The 27,411-nt window shown below is 33.7% G+C and overlaps 3 protein-coding genes across 3 annotated transcripts; 2 read left to right on the forward strand and 1 right to left on the reverse strand.

Annotated features, from left to right (window-relative positions):
- Positions 1 to 2,856: 2,856 nt before the first annotated feature.
- On the reverse strand, positions 2,857 to 6,003 carry LOC132549349 (acetylcholinesterase-like). The gene is made up of 3 exons (XM_060213278.1): positions 5,990 to 6,003; positions 4,057 to 5,592; positions 2,857 to 3,040 (listed from the first exon to the last, which is right to left on the reverse strand). Exons 1-3 carry the CDS (start codon positions 6,001 to 6,003, stop codon positions 2,857 to 2,859), a joined length of 1,734 nt encoding a protein of 577 aa, XP_060069261.1.
- A 4,813-nt stretch (positions 6,004 to 10,816) lies between these two features.
- On the forward strand, positions 10,817 to 15,170 carry LOC132549417 (beta-crystallin B2-like). The gene is made up of 5 exons (XM_060213351.1): positions 10,817 to 10,879; positions 11,410 to 11,528; positions 12,833 to 12,947; positions 13,389 to 13,531; positions 14,852 to 15,170. The coding sequence occupies exons 1-5, from the start codon at positions 10,850 to 10,852 to the stop codon at positions 14,991 to 14,993; spliced, it is 549 nt and encodes a 182-aa protein (XP_060069334.1). The 5' UTR covers positions 10,817 to 10,849; the 3' UTR covers positions 14,994 to 15,170.
- A 7,325-nt stretch (positions 15,171 to 22,495) lies between these two features.
- On the forward strand, positions 22,496 to 27,130 carry LOC132549421 (beta-crystallin B2-like). The gene is made up of 5 exons (XM_060213356.1): positions 22,496 to 22,558; positions 23,089 to 23,207; positions 24,792 to 24,906; positions 25,348 to 25,490; positions 26,812 to 27,130. The coding sequence occupies exons 1-5, from the start codon at positions 22,529 to 22,531 to the stop codon at positions 26,951 to 26,953; spliced, it is 549 nt and encodes a 182-aa protein (XP_060069339.1). The 5' UTR covers positions 22,496 to 22,528; the 3' UTR covers positions 26,954 to 27,130.
- Positions 27,131 to 27,411: the final 281 nt, after the last annotated feature.

Genomic DNA, 27,411 nt, shown 5'->3' on the forward strand with positions numbered 1-27,411 from the left:
AAGTAAAAGTTTGTTATCGCTATTTCTTGGAAAGTACTAGATGGATCTTTTTCAAATTTCATTTGCAGGTTCCCCTTGGTCCCTTATTGTGCATTGTACCTTTTTGGACTGATCTAAAATCAAGATGGCTGACAGGCAGCCATCTTAGATTTTAAGAATAAATTATAAAAAAATCATTGGTACTGGTTTCCCTTGGTCCCTAGTTGTGCACTGTACTTTTTTGGACTGATTTGAAATCATGGTGGCCCGCAGGCAGCCATCTTGGATGTCGACAGTAATACAGCACAAGCATATTTTCTTCGATATTCTATCATATTGATTCAAGACCATGTCCATTATCCACCTGTAACTGACTGCTATCTAATAATACTTTGGGATCTTTTTCAAATGATATTTGCTAATAGGTGCTTAGTAAAAATATCTTGTGCCATCATTGAGTACATTCAATGAAGATCAGTTCATGAACATTTACAAAACCTGTAACACACAAAAAAAAATAAACAAATCTTCAAGAACTGAAAACAGATCCTCAAATGGTGGGCGCCAAGATCCCTCTGGGATCTCTTGTTCACTGTAGGAACCTACTTAGTCTTCTGTGAAAGTCTGGTATGCCTATTGTCATTAATGGGTTATCCTCTAGTCTGGTTGTCTTGGTGAAATGTCGGAAAAGTAGAAAACCTCGGACACAAAGAAATGAAAGTATGTTCTTATATCCATTTGCGCTTGTATGAATGGTAACATATCTGATCAAAATAAGACAACTCTGTAAGAATAATAAAATCCTTTCATATCGTTGTCTTACTATATTATATATAAAATATTATGTAAAATATTAACATCATTCTATGATCCACCACTTATGTACACTTTGTTATACTGTAAAATTATCAACATTTATCTGTATTTCATTTCGTGGACATATTCATTTGTCGATTTAGAGTAGCCACGAACGCAAAGAAAATAACTCCACTCGAAAATAAATGAGTATACAGTATTAAGATAAATATACAAAGCTTGGTTAAAACCATCTTTTCTGATTATGAGTTAAAAAAGAACTTGTCTTATTACAGCTGAAAATATGCATGATGATGTGTCATTTCATCTAACCGAATGAATCTGCTATACAACTTGACGACCAAATAACAGATTCTTTTTCTGTGACGTCAGCTTGGTTTAATTGTCCACTAAGTTGATGATGTGAATCTTGCACCAAATACTCACAAGGGACTAACATTTTTAAATACAAATATAGAATAATATACAACAGATAAAAGCAATACGTTAGACTGCATCAAATAGTTGTTTTGTCCTTCAAGAACTCGTCAGGGATATTAAAGTCCCTGAGAAAACCCTGGATTTCATATATAACATCATTGCAGTTTTATTTCTAAGTGACTTTTTGAAACTTTCGTTATTTTTACCTAGACGATAATTCAGCATTTAATACCACGATACATAAGGACATGTATTGCTGTCACTTTTTAACGAAAATACTGTTTCTGTTTTCATAGGAATAAGTATCGTTTGCTCTTGGAAATGTTTCTACATCTGTGCTGGATAATGTATTATAATGGTCTCAAACATATGATATAATATCTGATGCTCAATTTGGAATTAGACCTGGTCTTAGAACAGTCGATGCTTTTATTAAGTCTTTATTCCTTAATATCTAAGTCTTTAAAAACAATAGATTATACTGTTGCTTTGTCGATGTTCGCAATTTTTTTGATAAAGTTAATAGAGTAAATCTCTGGTATAAACTCTCAAAGCTTGGATTAAGAGAAATCTCACGGTTAGCCTATATAAATGTTTTCTGTAAAGTTGGAAGATTACATGGTAATGAGAAATGCTTTTACAAGGGCCGTTCGGTTTCTTGTGATGATCAGTTTTCATATTTAGGAATTTTACTGAAATATAATAACAAATTATGTTGTATCCAGAAGTAATTGGCTGTACCAGGACTTTGTTTGCTTTACTTTCCAAGTGCTTTTGTCTAACCTTGATATAAAAACCACGTTTAATTTATTTGATACTTATGTGGGTAGTATTCTTTATTATGCAAGAGAAATGTGGGGTTCGTGTAAAGGGCCTGATGTAGAACATGTGCTTTCAGATTTAAAAAAAACTGATAAAAGCAAAGAAGTCATCGTGTAATAGTTTGGTTTATTCTGAATTGGGACAGTTTCTTTCGGAATTTTTAGAAAATATAGAAAGCGGAATTACTGTTTTAAAATATGATTTTCTGATAGCTGTATTTGTATCCAAATCATATAATTTTTTGTTAAACCTGTGTAACAGAAATGTTTTCATATGAGTCACTTCTGTTAAGGAAGAATTATATAATTAATATTTTACTGATATTTGGATAAATCCTGATAGTGTTATTCGACCAAACTTAATTTTATTGGAGATTTAGCAAAAATATAGAAAGATAATTTATACGTTTAAAATGAGACTTTCTGATAGCTGTACTATATCAAAATCATAAAATTTTCTGTTATACCTGTGTAACAGAAATGTTTTCAATTGGGTCTTTTCTGTATAACAACAGTCTTCATTCTCTACATTGAGTAAAAATGTTAGCTTTGGAAATCCCAGTCCTTGAGTTGTAATATGTGTTTTCAAGTCTACTTTCCGAATCATGAGCGATCCTGTTTCAATCAAGATTCTGTCGACATGTATTTTATTTGCTTTTTTACGTAAAATATTTTGATGTTATAGCACGCTTAGAAAACAACAAGAGGTAGTAAAGAACTATTTTATTTTAGAACAATAATACAACATATAAATCATGCCATCCTTTCATAGGGCCAATTCTACGTAAGCTGATTGAAAAATTGATGTTGTAATTAGCTGTTATTTTCCAATAACAATGTCAGGTAGGTGGTGTTGAATTAAATCGGGAAGCTTTTTCAGCCAAATGTCGACTCTAGATTGGTACAGATGTTGGTCTTGTGTAATGCTGGTATCCAGATTGACATAAGTTTGTCTGACTTCGTCATAGGCATCCCATCTGGGTAAGTCATCAGAGTTTGGATTGCTAAAGGAAATAAAACAATACTACTTTGTATTTACTTAGTTAATGAAGTATTATTTTGAATGAAAAATCACTTACTTATTCTATGTAGGGTCGTCAAATTGATTTCAAACCAAACTTATTATTTCAAGTTTGTTTCCATATACGGAAACAGGACATTCTATATTAGTTTGCGATTAAAAAAAAAAAAAAAAAAAAATTCTTTCGTTTTTTGTTTTTTGTGTGTGTTTTTATGGGTTTCCTTTCAAATTCTGCACTTTTATAGTGTTGTCGAGATTCAAATATTGTCGAATGAAAAAGATGAAAAACTTTCATTGTATCGTTTTAACAAACTATGGATATATCGTAATTTGGTTATATCTCCTAATTATCAATAGAACTGATCTTTCCTCCAAGTACATCATTCACTTCAATCGTGCTCAAACCTAACACGTGCTTGTCACTGACTAATTTAATTAAACCATATGTAGTTTCAATCAATTTTTCTTGTCTCCGATGGTTAAATTTTCTGATCATTTTTCTCAGAATTGAATTTTTGAAAAAGTTTCAAGCATTTTGTTTATAAAAATAATTACGATTTATTCCATTCGCGTAAATTGCGAAGAAAACAAATACAATATCCTTTTTGTATTTAAGAGGTCTTAGGTTTTCAGAAATAAATGACAAGATTAATATTTGTATGTTTCTTCACTAGATTTCAGACATATGTAAAACTCCTTTTCTACAAAAGTCAGGCATATAACTTTTAATGAAAACACACCGAACCATCGTGTAAGATCTACGATGATCTGAAATCCCTGATGATGAATTCATTTATTAGCGAAATATATTAGGTACCCTATGGATATAAATGTCAAAGAATCTAATAGATAATTGGATAGGACAAATATTGTCACAACCTGATGTCTAAATTTACTTGTACAATATTAATTAATTGAAATGAAAATATCTCAATTATATGGATGTAATTGGGTAAAATGGAAAAAAGAATCGTTTTCTGTTTTGTGAGGTAACGTTACCCGGTTTTTGCAAAGTTTGTCCAATATCTCATCATGGTGTTTGATAAACTGATGTCAGTAGACCTGACCGTTATGTTATATCGGTCTTGGTAGTCTTCCAATCCGAACAGGTAGGCGTTGTCCGATCCATGGGTTGATCCATTTGTCCATAAATCATATTTGTGTCTGATAGCCGGATCGATACATGGACGGCGAAAAAGAAACTGAAATGAATTTGTCAAATAATTATCCTTTGAATGCACTATGAGACTCTTCACGGCTGGTGCTATGAAATTCGCATCTGCATAAGAGTTCATGGCGTTATTCATCTGGTTTGTTTGACCGGAGGATCCATAAAGAGAGCATAAAAAATCGGATGATATAGAATCATTCACTTTTCCAAAATAATATGTGGTTAATCCTGGCAAATAATATTCACAGAACGTTGTTAACGATATCCCATTAGACAAAACACCATAGAGTTTTGCGTATAAACCAATGATATCTACAGAAATTGAACCCTCGGTATCTACATTTCCCGTCATATAGTCAAGGGAACGGAAGAATCGATAGTTTGGAGAAGTCTTGTTCATCAGTAATCGAGTTGGATCCATATAAAGAAAATCATGATCCACCACAGGTCCAGAGGGGATCTCGAAGAAATCCTTTAAGAAAAGTGGTGATGAAAGTACACGAGTATAATTAACTATTTCTGAAGCCGATCTACTCCGTATACATTTTATAGTATTATTCTGACAATCTAACAATCTTATCATTGCTTCTGAAGTGTAAGCTGCACTGTGCCATATTGCAAGTGGACCTTCAGAGCTACCACTTTGAGCGATAACTCGATGAAACAGACCTTTATTATCAGGTATAATGGCATGCAGCGATACTGAGAAGCCCCCAGCTGATTGTCCAAATATTGTTACAGAATTTGGATTCCCACCGAAAGACGCAATGTTGGACTGTACCCATTCTAAAGCTAGACGTTGGTCCCAAAGGCCATAGTTTCCTGAAATTCCATTTGTTGGAGAAACGGTAAAGCCAAAAGGCCCCAACCTATAGTTGAGTGTAACAACAACTACGTCTCCAGTCAGCGCCAGGTACGAACCGTCATATAGTGATCCCTGTCCTATTAAATAGCTTCCTCCATGTATCCAAACCATGACAGATCGATTGGCATTCGCAGAAATGTTCCTTGCAACATAAACGTTTAATGACAAACAGTCTTCAGACATGTCTAGATTAGGCTTGTATTTATCATATACATAATTTCTATATGATGGCTGCATGCATGAAGGCCCGAATTTAGTCGCATTAAGAACACCCGACCAGGAACCGAACGGTATCGGCTTGGAGAGTCTTAAGTGTCCTGTTGGTGGCTGAGCGTACGGAATATTTCTAAACTGGTAAACTTTTTCATGTCTGATGATTTCCTCTACACCTTCCATTTCACCAAGAGGAGTGACCACACGTGAATTCATTTGACAGGTTATAGTCGATAAAATGGCGACGAAAAGAAAGAAGACCGTGTGGATTTCACGCTTAGCGAAACTGGAACGAAATGAAGTCTGTGTACTTCATCAACTAAATAAACAGAAAGAGTCACATAGACAGACGTGCATTTGGCTTTGAATTAAGTTCTATTTATAACTTTAAATAAACTCGTTCGGTTTTAAGGTATCCGCGACAAAGACAATGTGCACTATTCTATCATATTTAATTGTTATCGATTACGCTAGTTTGCCCATAGTTAGCTTATCGACAGAAAATTGAATCAAAACGTATTGATTATCTGAATTAAACATATTTTATTGTAAATTATTTACAAAAGGATCTGGCACAAGTTATTTCAACTTATAGTTGCCATTTCCTCAATACGTTACAAAACAAAAACATAATATCAAGTCATCAATAATTTACATAAATATTGGCTGATATAAAAGCTTACCTGAGTCGAAACATTTCGTGAAACAATTAAACTAGGAAAGGGAAGACTTCGAACGACTATTCCAATTCTGAAACACAACTCATTTGTCTTATTGTATGCGATAACGTTTTCAGGCTCTCCATGTGGTGCTCCGAATGGCATACTAAGTGAACCTGGCATGATAAGAATTGTGATCTATATAGTTAACTATTATGATTACTTTGTGATTATTTTTATACGTAGACATTGACGTCAGATGAAGTAGCAAACTGATAACAATGTCATAGTTTTATTGTTGTTTTGGTCAGCATTGTCGAGATATTATTTTTTCGTTAACATTTACTAACGAAGTTCAGTAAATGTGTATTACGGTAAAATCATATATTCTTCCTGGATAAATCTTACTCCCAAAATCCAATAGTACAAGAATCCATGTCGAATTTCATCTGCTCATTTTATGACTGCTTTTTAAGACTGAGGCCGTTATATGTGTTAATTTCACGTATAATTTTGTGGATATAGAGTACCTATGAGTTCAACGAAAATAAATCCCCCACAGAAATATGATTATACTTGAATGTGTAAATAGTTTTGACGACTTGACATGATCCGAAACAAAAGCTGAAACTTTTGCGATCCCTAAACTCGAAATTTGCATATTTCTCTTCTTACTGTTCACTGCAATTTTGCAAACAATGAAAGTATTTCTGGATCTTTGAATAAATAAAATTAACGGATAAAGTCAAATGACAAAAATAAGACTTTCCTGGAAACTATATCGTCAAAATAATTCTATACAAATTCAAAATAAGCGGGAAAAGGCCATCATGCTCTAGACTGGATCTGATTATTCACTAGTTAAGAGATAAGAGGAGATAATTCTACTTGATTATGGACCTTTTTAAATTTATTCCACTAAAAGTAACATGTCAGTATAATGCCAACATGATAATTATGAAATGACGATTGATCATTCTCAAATACATCACATGATTAAACCGTTCCTCAAAAGGGAGTAAGATGCTATCAAAAGTAGATAACATTATATATTACTGTTAAAAAACAAGAAAATACCACTATGTCAACGTTTTCATAATCATAAATAACTCAAGCGATCTGTTTCACGTTATATGTAATTTTGCCAACATCCAATTTAATCTTTATTGTGTGTTATTTGTAGTGCCCCAGTAAAGAATGTATTTTTATAATAAAAAATAACCTTTGATCTGTACTATAACCAATTTTATTATCCTTGTCATGAGTGTGAGCCAGGTTGCACAATTTTCCCCAGAACCTTTTCATAAACCTATAATTTTTCATTCAGTTGGGTAAAATCCTCTTCATAAAAGTTTGCTGGATGTTTTATAAAGCTAAGTGTTACAAATATAAAAGTATAACTTGGACAAAAATCATAACTTTTCATGGTAAAGTTCAAGAAATGGAAAACTGTTTGAAGGTATCCGAAGATGAGACAAAGGCTTCTTTGAGTTCTTTAGAATCCACATACTTTTAATACACTCAGTCAATATCACAATAAGACAGTAACCCAAATTAGATGTTACTGAAAATGGTAATAAGTAGTTTTGAAAAACATTTGGTTGACTAGTTAGACCAACCAACAATACAAAATTGTTAAGATAGGTTCTTGTGAAGTGTCAGAATTGAATATATAACCTGATGTCCGTATCCGTATCATTAACAGGCAATCTAAATTCACGGTTAGTTAGTATTTCATATTTGGTTAGGTTGCATAATTTATAGGTGATGTTTTCTTCATTATCAAGCAAGCCAGATTCGTTTTGTATACAGGGAATGTAATGCCTGCAGACAGGGATCAAGTTATAGGAGACCTAATATGCAGGCACAATGACATACTGTCAATCTTCTATGAATTGAACTTCTATTATTATTATATCAAAGTTTTTGTCCGGTCCGAATTTTATTTCTATATACTACTACTGACTTACACTTGGTGAATCGAAGTTTTATAAATAGAACTTTTCGGTGTGAAGAAGGTTTTTTCACGGACCGAAAGCTATAAAACAACACAGTCATTGACACTCCATGATTCGACTTAGTGAGAAATATGCTTTTTCTTTGTACGTCATGAAGCATGGGGTTGGTGACATTAACCAGAGGTGCGGACCGCGCATTGGTCATGTATATGTCATTTAATGATGTACAATCTGGTATAGCGACACCGAACCAAACTTTATACTGCTTTCTTATATGATAAACAAACATCTTGAAATATTTAACTGCACGTTATCCGCCCGATACCCGACGAACAGCTGGAAATAATTATTACAGTTTACAAATGTGCAGTTGTTATACATTTAGAATTACACATCATTTTTTTTTTTTTTTTTTAATAATGTGGTATACAACACGGAACCAGAATTTATACTGCTTTGCCTCCTAATACCACAAACAAACATCTGTTAATCATTTAAGTCCACGTTATCCGCCCGATACACGATGAACAGCTGGAAATAATGATTACGGCATACATGTGTGCACACATCGCTTTATGTTTACATTTAACGGTACAATGACGGACGATTTTATTTTGCATTTTCATTTTTGGTAAATAGTACAAAATTGTCCTCTGTCCATTAATATCGGCTTACTATTGACAAGTATTAAGATTAGGTTAACATGTTATGGCTAATTGTTGTCCCTTACAATAAAATTCGCTCTACATTCCAATGTAGAGAGAAAGATGAAACCCAAAGGACAAAATTCTCTCCGCTACCACGACCTTAACTATGAAGATTGTTACCATCACAATAAAGTCAATTTCTAAATAACTGACGCTTAAGGCATGTCTTCACACTACCCTGTTAAACTATCGTCTCGAATTCCACAAACCACACATGTGCCCCGCCAATTTGTTACACTTGCTTGGGACGAGACTTACAAGTACATTCGGTACAAAACACGAACGGAAGATCCGGAACCAAAGACTTGAACATTTCCTGTCGAATATGAATTTAAAACTTGCTTTGATTTACGTACATTATTGTATGGAGATATCCGGATTTGGTAATTTAACTATAATTCTTTTTAAGATTGTTGTCTTCCAAAACGATATATACGACTAAATAACATAGTCCTGAATGCATGTTAATAACCTGTATTTTCATTATTCTTAGAATTCAATGGCAAAAGATTAAAAAAAAAAAAAAAAAAACACACACACACACACACACACACACACACACACACACACACACGTGTACGAAAGCTTGATACAAACTCAAAAAAGATTACTAGAGCAAAATATGACCGATAGTAAAATTGACACGAAGACACGAAAAAATACAACGAGAATAACCATTTGAGACCATTTGTTCTGAAAGAGTAAGCACCTTCTGCTTCTTCAACGACACACAACTCAATTTTAGTCTATCCAATTAAAATATCTTCACTAAAAGCTTCGATCTCATCGTTCAAGGAAATGGAATATTCCCAAATGAGACCAGGATAGTGACCAGAAAGCGTAAATCTTTATCAACCCCTACCTTTTCTCTCAGCTGTCGACAGCTTTCTAAAAACCCGTGATATTTGGAACAAAGGCTTGAACATCAACTCAAACATGTAAATACTGTAGGTTGTATCAATTGTCAATTCTGAAAATAGACATTTTACTTTAGGGCACTCGAGCATTCATACCATTCTCTGTTGGTTGCAATTTAGGAAAAGGGCCAGGCAGGCAAGTGGCTGATGAAGAAGATTCTGTCTTGCCCTTGTTTTCAAACTCTAGTGGGTTTTTTCACAATAAATGGGCAATATTATTATATATAATTCTTCGCCACACGTACGATATTGACTAAACAAGTGTTAAATTACATATACATACAACAACATCGAACTAATTACAATTGCTTGCCAATGTCAGAATTTTCGTTAAGATATTGAATTTAGTAGATAAACTTACCAAAGATTCCTAAGATCTAACTTAGTGGAGACTATCAAAGATGTAAACAGTCGTCACTATGGTTTCAATGGAAAAGCATTCCATTTCTCTGTGTGATATGAATAATTTCCAATAGTATGTCAGTTACTGTTGAGAACGTCACATTACGCCATTGCTTTGACCAAGATAAAGATGCATGTGCCGTACTTTTTTACCATTCCGAAACTCTTAATGCTATTTTTTTATAATATACGTGTCAATCTAACTTTTGTCTATATATTGCTATAGATCAGCTATTTTGAATTTGATGTACTATACTTACTGTACTGTATTTATCTATATGTTTTTTTTAATCACGCCTATGTGAGAACAAGATGTCTGTTAATGAGCTGCGTTTATTTTAATGTTTAAAATAGTTAATCTAAGATCTTTATTCGAAAACCATTCTAAATCTACCAGCTTTTTCTTTTCTTTTGTATTATAAGCCACTGAGGCCGATATCCCTCATTAATTTTTCTTTACATCCCTGTTTTAATCACCTTTTTGAATACAAGCTCACCCACTCGAAGACCAGGACACAAGTCACATCTAATTGCAGATTTTTATTGATAATGTATAATAAAGTATTGTCTTGGTAAATAATGTACGTCATCAAGAGGACAATGGGTTTTGTTATTGTCTATGAACGTGAATTGTTAGAAATGGCAACATCACATTGTTTTATTATGTAGGCTTCATTGTTATAAAAACAAAACTTTCCTATAAAGCAGAGACGTTCTCCTTTTCTGTTTATTTGGATATTATCCAATCATTATGCTACCCACATACTTTGTTTAGAGATGCTGACCACATCCCGGACGTCGCCTGGTCCCATACTATAAAATGCACAGCAGCAAGGCCAACTAGCATACCAGTTTAAGAAGGGCAAAGTTGTTACTGACAGTCTAAATCCTATTGCAAAGATGAGTGCAGAAGACGCTATAGGACCACATGTAAGTAGACAATACATTTTTTTCTGAATAATTCTTATAAAAGAAACGACTTTTTTAATAACTTTTGGGGCATTTTCGAAATACATTTATGATACTACCATTAACAATGTAAATAGACGATAATTAATAAGTAAACAATTCTTCCTTTTCATGGTCTCCAGTATAGAGAGCAAGAAAATAACTTTTATAAAGCATGGTATCGAAGAACTTATTCATGATTTAGAACAACTATTTAGTATTTAGTTTTACTTTAACTTTCAGTTCGATGTTTTACTCTGTTGATTATATACTTTTTTTTACAATTCATTGATTCATTCTACCAAAAACCGCATTGATCAGAGGGCATAACAGGTATGCGTCATACAATGTACATAAACTCTTTGGTAATAATAATTTTACGCATTACGAAACAAAATATTGAGTAGAAACATATAATCTAGAATGTTTTATTTATAGTGCATGCTAATCCGTTACTCCTGATTTATCGCTACATTGTTTCATAAGCATTTGTATTTGTTGTTTGTTTGAAGATCACTCTTTTCAATAAGCCTGAGTTTAATGGAGCTCTAATGGAATGTCGAGGGCCCATATATACTTTAGCAAACACTGGAATGGACAAAATCGGCTCCGTGGATGTCAAACGTGGAGTGTGAGTACAAAATACAAATGTCACGAATCTGTTATACAAGTAATTATCAGTTGTATAGTATAATGTTCTGTTTTAATTCTGCCGTTATGTTTCAAATTTAATTCTAAATGTTCCTTTAGCCATTCTGAAACTTTGTTCCCTTTGACGATAAAAGACCGTAAGATACACAGATAAAATAAAAAATAAAGAACAAAATATCTTATTACCATGATTTTCAAAATGGACTTTTATAAACGTCCGATGATCAGAAATTGACAATATTTTTTGTTTATTTGTAATCATATGATATTTCGTTGTTATTTTACAGTTTTGCTTTACAGTATCTATTATTGCGCCATGTTTAGTTTAACATAAGTCTATCTAGTGCATAAACCTAAAGTATTTCTTCTTAAGAGTTTAGAGTATCTATAGTGCGAATGGATCACATTGCCATCTGTATTTTAGTATTTGCTTCCACCAATTTTGATTCATTTCTTAACTCGCCCTATTCATTGACAAGTCCAGAATGGATGAAATACATGTTGTACTGGTTAAGATAACGACGTGATCTATATCGTGGCGAGGTTAATACAATTAATCGGGATTGTACCATGGCGAGGTTAATACATTGAATGAGGTTTATATCGGGGCGAGGTCAATACAATTAATCGGGATTGTACCATGGCGAGGTTAATACATTGAATGAGGTTTATATCGGGGCGAGGTCGATACAATTAATCGGGATTGTACCATGGCGAGGTTAATACATTGAATGAGGTTTATATCGGGGCGAGGTCGATACAATTAATCGGGATTGTACCATGGCGAGGTTAATACATTGAATGAGGTTTATATCGGGGCGAGGTCAATACAATTAATCGGGATTGTACCATGGCGAGGTTAATACATTGAATGAGGTTTATATCGGGGCGAGGTCAATACAATAAATAAGGTCTATATAATGATGAGGATTATACAATAAATAAGGTTTATACAATAACGAGGCTTATACAATGGATGAGTTCTATACAATGTCGAGGTTAATACTATTATAAAGGTCTATACAGTGTTGAGGTTATTACAATAATTAAAGTCTATACAATGTCGAGGTTAATAAATAAATATATTCTATAAAATGGCGAGGTTAGTACAATAAATAAGGTCTATACAATTAATAGCTTTATGTCAAACTTAATGAGTAAAGAAACATATATTCATAAGGGAAACAACTCTAAAAATACTGATATAAGATGTAGGTCGCACTGATCATCGAGAAAGGAAACTCAAACAAAAAATCCTCTGTACCAACTTGATATAATTTATAGATGGATTCTGTACGAAGAGGTGAACTTTGGTGGAGACATCTATGTGATCTGGGAAGGACAGAGTCTTAAAGATATATCAGGAAAAAAGTATTCCTCTTTGAAGGCAATTGAAGCGGTAAGCAAATATTCACTCTGTAAATTTGAGCTTCAGTGATAGCGTTTCTATTCACCAAGGGAATGTTAGTTTCATGATCAAGGGTATTGTAATGTTTGTGTTGTGTATATTTTTAACTGTGACCTCCAGAGAATGGATGATACAAAGGAAATTTCTACAGCAATTATCACTCATAAAAACCTTAAAATGAATGAGCAATGAAAATTCACCAGCAGCTAACGAAATAAAACTTTAGCTAAGCTATACCAGATAATTCAAATGTCCTTATCAAATTTATGAAAAAAGCACGTCTTGTTTCAAGCCAATTCAAAATTATCAGTTTAGTCGTGAAGTAAAGATAAAGTTAGGTACTGCTTTGTTTTGAGAAAATGATGCTGATTAAACTAATGTAGAAATTGGTTTCTACGCTTTTTCAACTATAATAACATATTTGCGTTGTAGCACTTCTCGGAAAACCCCTCCATGACCATTTACAGTGAACGAGCGTATGGTGGTAAACATATTACTTTTACCGATGAGGAGGCTAACTTCGTAAACATTGGTTATAATGATGTTGTTTCATCAGCTAAAGTCGAAAAAGGGGCGTAAGTATACATTTAACTGGAAGGTGCCGAAATTGAAGGCTATTTTAGCTCATTTTTGTGTTAGAATGAGTAAAAATTATTAATTAACGACAATTATTATCTCTAGTTAAACATCTATGAACAGATAAGCAATACGTCGCTATGGCTTTAATGTTTTCTATCGTCACATTTAATGTGGAGTTCATTGAACTCAAAGCTCTTAAGTTCTTCATATAATAATATGAAGAACTTAATATAATAAACTGTGAATATGAACACGTAAGGTACATTAATAGGATTTCGAGAGGTCAAGTTAATGAATATCTCAATTGAAATTGTTTTTTTTTAATGGAAGCTGAAAGTGACCAATACTGCTTATAATGTCTTATGACTTCATAGTTGTTAGCCCGGTCGTCATTTTGAGATCGTGGCATTCTTTAAATTTACATGACGGGTGTCGAAGATGAAACAGAATAAAATCAACATTCAAAAAAAATGTCCTTGTAACAATCCAATGAACTATATATAATAATCCTTTGGTCATATTTTCGACTTGTTCTATCGGTTCTCATTACGGTGACCAATTGGCATTGTCATGGTGATTGAGTTTAAGTTATATAAATACTAAAGAAAATACCGACATGCTAACTTAATTCAAACACAAACACGACGAAACTAGGGCAAAATATGTACAATGATATTTAAACCCAGAATGCTGAAAAAATACAAACAGAATGAAATTAGGTCTTTCCGAAGAGTATGCGTCTCCTGCTTCATCGACGACACCCGCCATATGAATCTTGCCACCTCAAATAAGCAGTGTAACGTTCCTAAAAGAGAATCGGGCAAAAAACAATAGAGACATCTGATAAACTATCGAACACACGTCCAGCCTCATATCGCATAACGCAGACTTCTGGATGAGAGTCCGTCTGAAATGCCGACATCTTGCAGGGAAATCGTGAACAAACCCTAGAGTATCGAATCAACTTCGACATGAAAACACCATAGGTTGGGCAGAAGTCTAACATAATTCACCATAATATCACCGTCCACATGAAAGTAGCAGTGAAATATCTCAAAGATATTTCAGTTCATGAGACCCATTGGAAACAGCTTGTCTTTCAATGTGTGGATTTTCATAAAAGATCCCCCCCCCCTTTTTTTTTTTAAATCCACGGATTTTACTACAAATGCATGTTTGTGTTTACATTCAGTTGGATCCGAAATTCAATATGTTTATGGTACCTTATTGTACATGTTTCACAATTATGAAGAGCTGTTACAATTTTCATTGATTGGTCGTATAACGTATCGTTTTGATTCTTTATTCTGTTGTAGCTGGGTCGGTTACGAACACATCAATTTTGAAGGAAGGCAATACTTGTTCACTAGAGGTTTTTACGATAGATCGTCAACTGAGGGCCACTTCCAGGATAGCAAGATGTCGTCTCTGAAACCAATTCGCAAGGTTTCCTGCTGAAATGAGATATGGAAAGTTCAAAATCTAGCCACAGCTTAACTATATTACTTTAATCACAATATTATAATCAACTGAAAAATAACTAGCCTATAACACCAGTTTTAACATTTATCTGTGTATTACTTTCTATTTTACTTTTTCTACATTTGCTAATGCAGATCGCAAAATAAAACTATTCGAAATCAACCGCATCTTTTGTGATATTTTGCATGTATGCCGAAAAACAATAATCTCGGAAAAATTATTTTATATTCATCAATCATATATACATTGTCCTTGAAACATTCAAATATCACCGTCGATGGAGTTATTTCAATGTAAACACATTTTTTATCGTTACCAGGTATCAAGATAGATTTATTACTGCAGTTATTCATGGCTTTATTCCGTTTTAGAATACATGAATAGATGGGCTTTACCCATGTTTTACAGAGTGCTACTAACTGTGAAAAAATATATCAAGTACAAAAAGATTTACGTGTATACAAACATCAACTTGTGAATGACAAAAAAATATATTACAGGACAAAAGTCGATAAAAACAAAACGACCAGAAAAGATAGCGTTAAAACATACTGTGGTTTGATACCATTGTCACATCTTTCCAAATATCTGCTGCTGTGAGTTGATGTTTTCCTGTCTAGCCCAAAATTATTGTTTATAAAACAAGATGCTAATGAGCCTGCACCGCTCTCTTGGTATCAAATATTCATTAAGCTTAAGCTTCTAATACTCAGCTCTAAACAGTGACAGTTATGACCTGGATTATAGGTAAATGTCTTTTATTCTTTTACTTCGACCTTGATCGGGCTTTGACATAGAAATATCTTTCCAGTAGATATCATACTTCACAGACTGACAGTGAATATGTTTCAATGTCATTTCGTTCTGTAAATGTTGTCGGGCATCATCCCACGAGACCTATTTGCCAAATATCATGCTTCTATGCCAAACGGTTGATCAGAAGAAACTGTTTAAAAGTTTTGAAAAACTTTACCCCTGTGACCTTGAATATGGTTCAATGTCATTTCCTTTAACAGACTTTGTCGGGCTGTATCCTTGGAACCTATCAGCCAAATATTATTTTCGCATCAGATTCATCATTTTAATAGTATAGTAGCAATGTGTTCTTATAGATGCAGTTTTGTCTTACAGTTCGCAATGTCATGTCACCGTATACATTTAAGCAGGACCTGTGACAATTTTCTTCATTGTCTGTATGATTCCTTTCACGCCATGCTATGAGTCATTGGAATGTTGCATTTTCGCAGACACGTTCCTGCCATGGTCACGTATAGAAGCCACACTGATCATCATTCCTTTTGATTGTTGCAGCTCCTAGTTCCTAATGGGAGATATTGCCACGGGCTAAAAGATCTAATTGTGCTGCATGTCTCCTCCATTCACGTCGAGCATCTGTTAGGATGCCGATTTCTATGTACTCTTTGCATTTTCATTACATTGATGTATAGTCTTTGTCACCTCTTCATCCAAATCATTCCTGATGCATTTTTTTTTTTTTTTTGCAAAATGGTCCATGGAGGCCGTCAAAATATGATTCTGCAAAGACACATCATATTGACTATCGAATTTCCCCTGACATCATTGCGTGTATGAAACGTATATTTTACAACAATTTACCTCCTACAATTTGGGAAGAGTTGTCACATCCAGCTGCATATTAGTATGTCACTTTTCCAGCATGTCCATGGTGGACAATTTCTGCAACATCTATTCATTTAGAACATGTTGAGGCAAGTGAAATGATACACACGTTTCCTATTCCAGACACAGGTACAGGGGCTCACCAGCATCGCCTCGCAATACACAAACGGTGAGCTGCAGTAGTTGCTGGTTTATGGGCTTGGAGATAAAAATCAAACAATTTATTCAACAAATGAATGTCTCTAATATCAGAAACCTTTCTCCAATGATAAGTTTAATTCTGTCCATCTTTTTGAACAACTCTGTTTTCATTTTCTACATACACGTGTGATATTTCTAAATATCTCTATTTTCATCTCTTCTCTTGTGTCAGATTTCCTCTTTTTTATTGTGCTCTCTTGTCTGTTGTCATCTCTTCTCCTGTGTCAGATTTCCTCTTTTTTATTGTGCTCTCTTGTCTGTTGTCATCTCTTCTCCTGTGTCAGATTTCCTCTTTTTTATTGTGCTCTCTTGTCTGTTGTCATCTCTTCTCCTGTGTCAGATTTCCTCTTTTTTATTGTGCTCTCTTGTCTGTTGTCATCTCTTCTCCTGTGTCAGATTTCCTCTTTTTTATTGTGCTCTCTTGTCTGTTGTCATCTCTTATCCGTTTCATGTTGTTTTCCATGGCGTCTTTTAGCATAAACTGATTGAACTAAGTAAATTAACGTATTTTGTATACCCTACAGATTCTACACCTGATGGAATGCCTGGCCTCGTTAGCCTTGTATTAATTACATGGTCTACACCTGATGGAATGCCTGGCCTCGTTAGCCTTGTATTGATTAAAGGGTCTACACCTCCTTGAATGCCTGACCTCGTTAGATTTGTATAAATTAAAGGGTCTACACCTCCTTGAATGCCTGACCTCCTTAGCTTTGTATAAATCAAAGGGTCTACACCTCCTTGAATGCCTGGCCTCGTTAGCTTTGTTAGCCTTTTTCTTTCATGATCCTCTAATGCTTCATCCCTTGCTGTGAAGGGACAGATATAAAAGGACAAGAAGTTGATGACATTGCACAGCATTGAATTAATTTTTGAGAATGACTAAGGAATCAAGTCTAATCAACACATAATACCTATGTTAAGTTCGGGTTAACTTTTGCAGTGGTGTTTCTGAGCCATTTTGTGTAAATGTTCAGATGTTACATCGGCATGACATCTATATGTAACATAATACAACAAGCCAACAATAATCTATGCTCGCTTTGCTCATTCTGTGACTTGCAGCAATAAAGTAGTATGGCTTCTAATTCTGTGTCACAACTTAGTATTGATGCTACCAAAATCTTATAAAGAGAAAACATGGTCAGTGTCAGCTTGTATTTTAAGACACTGACCATGTATTCTATTTCTCCTGCAACACTGATTGAAAATAAATAGTTTTGTTGTTCAGTCTGTATATAACAGAGGTTTTATCAAATTTCATAAATCTACTTGTTCATTACAACATGTAAAACCATCCGTTTAAAAACTATCTATATTATTAAACATGATGTTTCAGTAAAGTCTGGTCGAACTAATGCCCGTAATAAAATACAGTTGTTGTCCATCACTGCTGCATACAGCAAAATCATATGAGGCAGGTTGGTGATCTTTTTAGTATGTTTGATCTTTTTATTAATTAAACAAATAAACTCAATTATTAACATACAACATATTCTTTTATTTTGATGATAAATAGTCCATGGTTATACTCTTATCAACTGTACTAAACATGTTGGAAACAGATAAGAGTGCATGATCAACATGTACAAATGTTCTAAAGCATACAAGAATTAAAACAAGAGGGAGCTGGTATTTGTACATTTTGGGTTACTCTGGTACAGACAACAAATCCAGTTACCGGTATATGGCACATCGGCATTTCACTTCACCATCAGCTGGATTTTTATGTCATAAATTATGTTCTCCAGTACACCACCTCCTTATACGTTTATACATTTATACATTTAACATACTGAAATGACATATTCATATATCAAAATAATGAACAGTCTATCTATATCCATTGCACAACCTTCAGATATTAAATCATCAATCCAAAGTATGAAAATGACAACAGAGCTATAAGTTTGTTCCTAATAAGTGAATAACTGCACCCTGTATGTTCCCACTGTAATACCTAACAGATTTGTAAACCTAGCAAACTGTGATTTGCGAAGGCACAAATCCTACAAGAGTTGTGATTGGCTGAAGGCATAAATCCTACAAGAGTTGTGATTGGCTGAAGACATAAATCCTACAAGAGTTGTGATTGGCTGAAGACATAAATCCTACAAGAGTTGTAATTGGCTGAAAGCATGAATCCTACAAGAGTTGTGATTGGCTGAAGACATAAATCCTACAAGAGTTGTGACTGGCTGAAGACATAAATCCTACAAGAGTTGTGATTGGCTGAAGGCATAAATCCTACAAGAGTTGTAATTGGCTGAAGGCATAAATCCTACAAGAGTTGTGATTGGCTGAAGGCATAAATCCTACAAGAGTTGTGATTGGCTGAAGACATAAATCCTACAAGAGTTGTAATTGGCTGAAAGCATGAATCCTACAAGAGTTGTGATTGGCTGAAGACATAAATCCTACAAGAGTTGTGACTGGCTGAAGACATAAATCCTACAAGAGTTGTGATTGGCTGAAGGCATAAATCCTACAAGAGTTGTAATTGGCTGAAGGCATAAATCCTACAAGAGTTGTGATTGGCTGAAGGCATAAATCCTACAAGAGTTGTGATTGGCTGAAGGCATAAATCCTACAAGAGTTGTGATCGGCTGAAGGCATAAATCCTACAAGAGTTGTGATCGGCTGAAGGCATAAATCCTACAAGAGTTGTAATTGGCTGAAGGCATAAATCCTACAAGAGTTGTGATTGGCTGAAGGCATAAATCCTACAGGAGTTGTGATTGGCTGAAGGCATAAATCCTACAGGAGTTGTGAATTCTGATTGAACGTAATATAGGATAACAAGCTACATGTATAATGCTACACATAACATCTACAAGTAGCAGCTGTTTGTATGTTTCTATGATAAAATTGCTATGATTGGTCCTAGGCTAGTTCTCTAACATTAAGCACTGATACAAATGGGACTTATGATTCTACTACAACACCTGACCGTTCTGTGATTGGCAGATGTTTTTATTCTTTTCAGTTGTGATAAATTCCAGACATTATTACACATGGATATGTGAGAATGACTGAAAGCATAAAAGCATCATAAACATAATATATTCAGATTTCAAATCAACATAACAAGCAACACGTGATGAGCAAAGCCCTGTATTTGTTTTGATTTCGACACTTTTTACCAAAATCTAGACAGCAGTTTCCTTTTATATCCTTTGATAAATGTTTTATAAATGAGAAACTCTAGTGAGATATTCTGTGAGTGTAAATTCCCACATCTAAGCTTGTCTATATGCCTAATTTCGAGTAAATCAAACTTCCTATTACAAAAACTGTTAGCCAGGCTGGATGTTTGTCAAAGGTTTTAATATGTGAAAGATCAAATTACCAAGAGAAAATCCTTCTGATAAATAAATGAGCATAAACAAAGCCTAGTTACCTGGGTGAAAATGGAAGTGTGGGTACATCCAAACTTATATGGGTCTAATTAAGTCTGGACATTTTGATTTTACAACTTGATCTAAATCTGGAAAATAAATTGGAGGGAAGAATTGATTCTAGCTTTCTGTCCAAATATAAAGCTGTATTAATTCAGATAATATTTCTTCAACCTTAAATCCACAGAAATATGTGATTATACATGTGCTTTCCATATTCATAAAAACATTTAATCGCATTTTACATTTTTGCATAAAAGAGATCTTTACAAAAATTAAAAATAGAAATTTTTGAAGTCTGCATCTTATAGGGCTTTTTGAACATTGTGCTAAATCATTATCAGCATGGTAAAACTTTCAAATCCTTAAATTTGTAAATAATTTAAAGTACATTGTATAATGTAAAATCAAATTTTCGTAAGGGATTTATTTTCAATCATTTCATGGGTTCACTATATCCAAAAATTTATATTTTCAACAACTGTTATAATTTGTATAAGTATATTCATTAAGCCTTAATTATCCCAAAATAAAGTGCCCCCAAAATGCTTTTTTTTTTTGGGGAAAAATTTTGAGCTCCACAAAAAATATATGATTCCAAAGTACCAGATAGTGTTTTCATGATATATACCAATGATTTCCTTTACAAGTAAGAAGAGTAAAAGAGTGGAGTTTTAACGTATAACATCATGATGATTTCAAAGGCAGTTTGATAAATTACACACGAATATACATATATATATATATATATATATATATATATAAGGTAATACAATGTTTGTCACCTCAGCGCACATGTGGGAATTATCCAATGGAATGCATTTAAATGAACACATGATGGGCAAATCAATATAAACTTAACACATGAGGAAATCAGAGCAGAAAGAAGAGGAGAGCATATCTAATCCATTTCAATACCGTTTTGCAAGGAATAACTTAAAATAGCGTAAACCGTTCTTGAACACAAACTTAAAAACATTTTTTCTGCTATTAGCTGGGTTTCTTTTTCTGAAATAGCACAGTAACAAAACTTAACAAAACTCAAAAAAAAAAAAAAAACTGCTATGATTATTTGAACACTATTGAAAAAGTTCATCAACAGACTACAGTTCCATAAAAATAGTCAACAAATATTATCATTTCTGCATTTCAACTCAAACTTCAAACTGACATTCCTCCAAAATTCTGCAAACAGCTCAACAGAATATGGGTGACTTCTGTAATCGATGTATACAATCACATCTTACAAAAATATTATCACAGTGATATATAAATATTTGCAATTACGAAACAGAAATATGTGAATACCTGCCATTTTTGTATCAATAAAAAAAATTGGTTCTCCCTCCTCCATTATTGAGACTTATTTTAACTTGTATGTAATTTTTGTGCGACTTGTTACATACTGCCTAATCTAACTCCTATATCTAACCATGAAATTGCTACTCTACATCTGATAGTATTCTGACAGAAAATCTGAAAACATGTCAGTACGACATTAAGTTGTCCTGACATGGTGTCAGATTGGACATGTTAATTCATCTGTTTTGTCCTGACATGGTGTCAGATTGGAGATGTTAATTTATTTTGCTATAGATCAGCTATTTTGAATTTGATGTACTATACTTACTGTACTGTATTTATCTATATGTTTTTTTTTAATCACGCCTATGTGAGAACAAGATGTCTGTTAATGAGCTGCGTTTATTTTAATGTTTAAAATAGTTAATCTAAGATCTTTATTCGAAAACCATTCTAAATCTACCAGCTTTTTCTTTTCTTTTGTATTATAAGCCACTGAGGCCGATATCCCTCATTAATTTTTCTTTACATCCCTGTTTTAATCACCTTTTTGAATACAAGCTCACCCACTCGAAGACCAGGAAACAAGTCACATCTAATTGCAGATTTTTATTGATAATGTATAATAAAGTATTGTCTTGGTAAATAATGTACGTCATCAAGAGGACAATGGGTTTTGTTATTGTCTATGAACGTGAATTGTTAGAAATGGCAACATCACATTGTTTTATTATGTAGGCTTCATTGTTATAAAAACAAAACTTTCCTATAAAGCAGAGACGTTCTCCTTTTCTGTTTATTTGGATATTATCCAATCATTATGCTACCCACATACTTTGTTTAGAGATGCTGACCACATCCCGGACGTCGCCTGGTCCCATACTATAAAATGCACAGCAGCAAGGCCAACTAGCATACCAGTTTAAGAAGGGCAAAGTTGTTACTGACAGTCTAAATCCTATTGCAAAGATGAGTGCAGAAGACGCTATAGGACCACATGTAAGTAGACAATACATTTTTTTCTGAATAATTCTTATAAAAGAAACGACTTTTTGAATAACTTTTGGGGCATTTTCGAAATACATTTATGATACTACCATTAACAATGTAAATAGACGATAATTAATAAGTAAACAATTCTTCCTTTTCATGGTCTCCAGTATAGAGAGCAAGAAAATAACTTTTATAAAGCATGGTATCGAAGAACTTATTCATGATTTAGAACAACTATTTAGTATTTAGTTTTACTTTAACTTTCAGTTCGATGTTTTACTCTGTTGATTATATACTTTTTTTTACAATTCATTGATTCATTCTACCAAAAACCGCATTGATCAGAGGGCATAACAGGTATGCGTCATACAATGTACATAAACTCTTTGGTAATAATAATTTTACGCATTACGAAACAAAATATTGAGTAGAAACATATAATCTAGAATGTTTTATTTATAGTGCAAGCTAATCCGTTACTCCTGATTTATCGCTACATTGTTTCATAAGCATTTGTATTTGTTGTTTGTTTGAAGATCACTCTTTTCAATAAGCCTGAATTTAATGGAGCTCTAATGGAATGTCGAGGGCCCATATATACTTTAGCAAACACTGGAATGGACAAAATCGGCTCCGTGGATGTCAAACGTGGAGTGTGAGTACAAAATACAAATGTCACGAATCTGTTATACAAGTAATTATCAGTTGTATAGTATAATGTTCTGTTTTAATTCTGCCGTTATGTTTCAAATTTAATTCTAAATGTTCCTTTAGCCATTCTGAAACTTTGTTCCCTTTGACGATAAAAGACCATAAGATACACAGATAAAATAAAAGATAAAGAACAAAATATCTTATTACCATGATTTTCAAAATGGACTTTTATAAACGTCCGATGATCAGAAATTGACAATATTTTTTGTTTATTTGTAATCATATGATATTTCGTTGTTATTTTACAGTTTTGCTTTACAGTATCTATTATTGCGCCATGTTTAGTTTAACATAAGTCTATCTAGTGCATAAACCTAAAGTATTTCTTCTTAAGAGTTTAGAGTATCTATAGTGCGAATGGATCACATTGCCATCTGTATTTTAGTATTTGCTTCCACCAATTTTGATTCATTTCTTAACTCGCCCTATTCATTGACAAGTCCAGAATGGATGAAATACATGTTGTACTGGTTAAGATAACGACGTGATCTATATCGTGGCGAGGTTAATACAATTAATCGGGATTGTACCATGGCGAGGTTAATACATTGAATGAGGTTTATATCGGGGCGAGGTTAATACAATTAATCGGGATTGTACCATGGCGAGGTTAATACATTGAATGAGGTTTATATCGGGGCGAGGTCAATACAATTAATCGGGATTGTACCATGGCGAGGTTAATACATTGAATGAGGTTTATATCGGGGCGAGGTCGATACAATAAATCGGGATTGTACCATGGCGAGGTTAATACATTGAATGAGGTTTATATCGGGGCGAGGTCAATACAATTAATCGGGATTGTACCATGGCGAGGTTAATACATTGAATGAGGTTTATATCGGGGCGAGGTCGATACAATAAATCGGGATTGTACCATGGCGAGGTTAATACATTGAATGAGGTTTATATCGGGGCGAGGTCGATACAATTAATCGGGATTGTACCATGGCGAGGTTAATACATTGAATGAGGTTTATATCGGGGCGAGGTCGATACAATTAATCGGGATTGTACCATGGCGAGGTTAATACATTGAATGAGGTTTATATCGGGGCGAGGTCGATACAATTAATCGGGATTGTACCATGGCGAGGTTAATACATTGAATGAGGTTTATATCGGGGCGAGGTCAATACAATAAATAAGGTCTATATAATGATGAGGATTATACAATAAATAAGGTTTATACAATAACGAGGCTTATACAATGGATGAGTTCTATACAATGTCGAGGTTAATACTATTATAAAGGTCTATACAGTGTTGAGGTTATTACAATAATTAAAGTCTATACAATGTCGTGGTTAATAAATAAATATATTCTATAAAATGGCGAGGTTAGTACAATAAATAAGGTCTATACAATTAATAGCTTTATGTCAAACTTAATGAGTAAAGAAACATATATTCATAAGGGAAACAACTCTAAAAATACTGATATAAGATGTAGGTCGCACTGATCATCGAGAAAGGAAACTCAAACAAAAAATCCTCTGTACCAACTTGATATAATTTATAGATGGATTCTGTACGAAGAGGTGAACTTTGGTGGAGACATCTGTGTGATCTGGGAAGGACAGAGTCTTAAAGATATATCAGGAAAAAAGTATTCCTCTTTGAAGGCAATTGAAGCGGTAAGCAAATATTCACTCTGTAAATTTGAGCTTCAGTGATAGCGTTTCTATTCACCAAGGGAATGTTAGTTTCATGATCAAGGGTATTGTAATGTTTGTGTTGTGTATATTTTTAACTGTGACCTCCAGAGAATGGATGATACAAAGGAAATTTCTACAGCAATTATCACTCATAAAAACCTTAAAATGAATGAGCAATGAAAATTCACCAGCAGCTAACGAAATAAAACTTTAGCTAAGCTATACCAGATAATTCAAATGTCCTTATCAAATTTATGAAAAAAGCACGTCTTGTTTCAAGCCAATTCAAAATTATCAGTTTAGTCGTGAAGTAAAGATAAAGTTAGGTACTGCTTTGTTTTGAGAAAATGATGCTGATTAAACTAATGTAGAAATTGGTTTCTACGCTTTTTCAACTATAATAATATATTTGCGTTGTAGCACTTCTCGGAAAACCCCTCCATGACCATTTACAGTGAACGAGCGTATGGTGGTAAACATATTACTTTTACCGATGAGGAGGCTAACTTCGTAAACATTGGTTATAATGATGTTGTTTCATCAGCTAAAGTCGAAAAAGGGGCGTAAGTATACATTTAACTGGAAGGTGCCGAAATTGAAGGCTATTTTAGCTCATTTTTGTGTTAGAATGAATAAAAATGATTAATTAACGACAATTATTATCTCTAGTTAAACATCTATGAACAGATAAGCAATACGTCGCTATGGCTTTAATGTTTTCTATCGTCACATTTAATGTGGAGTTCATTGAACTCAAAGCTCTTAAGTTCTTCATATAATAATATGAAGAACTTAATATAATAAACTGTGAATATGAACACGTAAGGTACATTAATAGGATTTCGAGAGGTCAAGTTAATGAATATCTCAATTGAAATTGTTTTTTTTAAATGGAAGCTGAAAGTGACCAATACTGCTTATAATGTCTTATGACTTCATAGTTGTTAGCCCGGTCGTCATTTTGAGATCGTGGCATTCTTTAAATTTACATGACGGGTGTCGAAGATGAAACAGAATAAAATCAACATTCAAGAAAAATGTCCTTGTAACAATCCAATGAACTATATATAATAATCCTTTGGTCATATTTTCGACTTGTTCTATCGGTTCTCATTACGGTGACCAATTGGCATTGTCATGGTGATTGAGTTTAAGTTATATAAATACTAAAGAAAATACCGACATGCTAACTTAATTCAAACACAAACACGACGAAACTAGGGCAAAATATGTACAATGATATTTAAACCCAGAATGCTGAAAAAATACAAACAGAATGAAATTAGGTCTTTCCGAAGAGTATGCGTCTCCTGCTTCATCGACGACACCCGCCATATGAATCTTGCCAGCTCAAATAAGCAGTGTAACGTTCCTAAAAGAGAATCGGGCAAAAAACAATAGAGACATCTGATAAACTATCGAACACACGTCCAGCCTCATATCGCATAACGCAGACTTCTGGATGAGAGTCCGTCTGAAATGCCGACATCTTGCAGGGAAATCGTGAACAAACCCTAGAGTATCGAATCAACTTCGACATGAAAACACCATAGGTTGGGCAGAAGTCTAACATAATTCACCATAATATCACCGTCCACATGAAAGTAGCAGTGAAATATCTCAAAGATATTTCAGTTCATGAGACCCATTGGAAACAGCTTGTCTTTCAATGTGTGGATTTTCATAAAAGATCCCCCCCCCCCTTTTTTTTTTTAAATCCACGGATTTTACTACAAATGCATGTTTGTGTTTATATTCAGTTGGATCCGAAATTCAATATGTTTATGGTACCTTATTGTACATGTTTCACAATTATGAAGAGCTGTTACAATTTTCATTGATTGGTCGTATAACGTATCGTTTTGATTCTTTATTCTGTTGTAGCTGGGTCGGTTACGAACACATCAATTTTGAAGGAAGGCAATACTTGTTCACTAGAGGTTTTTACGATAGATCGTCAACTGAGGGCCACTTCCAGGATAGCAAGATGTCGTCTCTGAAACCAATTCGCAAGGTTTCCTGCTGAAATGAGATATGGAAAGTTCAAAATCTAGCCACAGCTTAACTATATTACTTTAATCACAATATTATAATCAACTGAAAAATAACTAGCCTATAACACCAGTTTTAACATTTATCTGTGTATTACTTTCTATTTTACTTTTTCTACATTTGCTAATGCAGATCGCAAAATAAAACTATTCGAAATCAACCGCATCTTTTGTGATATTTTGCATGTATGCCGAAAAACAATAATCTCGGAAAAATTATTTTATATTCATCAATCATATATACATTGTCCTTGAAACATTCAAATATCACCGTCGATGGAGTTATTTCAATGTAAACACATTTTTTATCGTTACCAGGTATCAAGATAGATTTATTACTGCAGTTATTCATGGCTTTATTCCGTTTTAGAATACATGAATAGATGGGCTTTTCCCATGTTTTACAGAGTGCTACTAACTCTGAAAAAATATA

This window comes from Ylistrum balloti, unplaced genomic scaffold (assembly GCF_031769215.1).
Source record: "Ylistrum balloti isolate Yb309-2 unplaced genomic scaffold, AGI_CSIRO_Ybal_v1 Utg370056, whole genome shotgun sequence".
Classification (NCBI taxonomy): domain Eukaryota; kingdom Metazoa; phylum Mollusca; class Bivalvia; order Pectinida; family Pectinidae; genus Ylistrum; species Ylistrum balloti.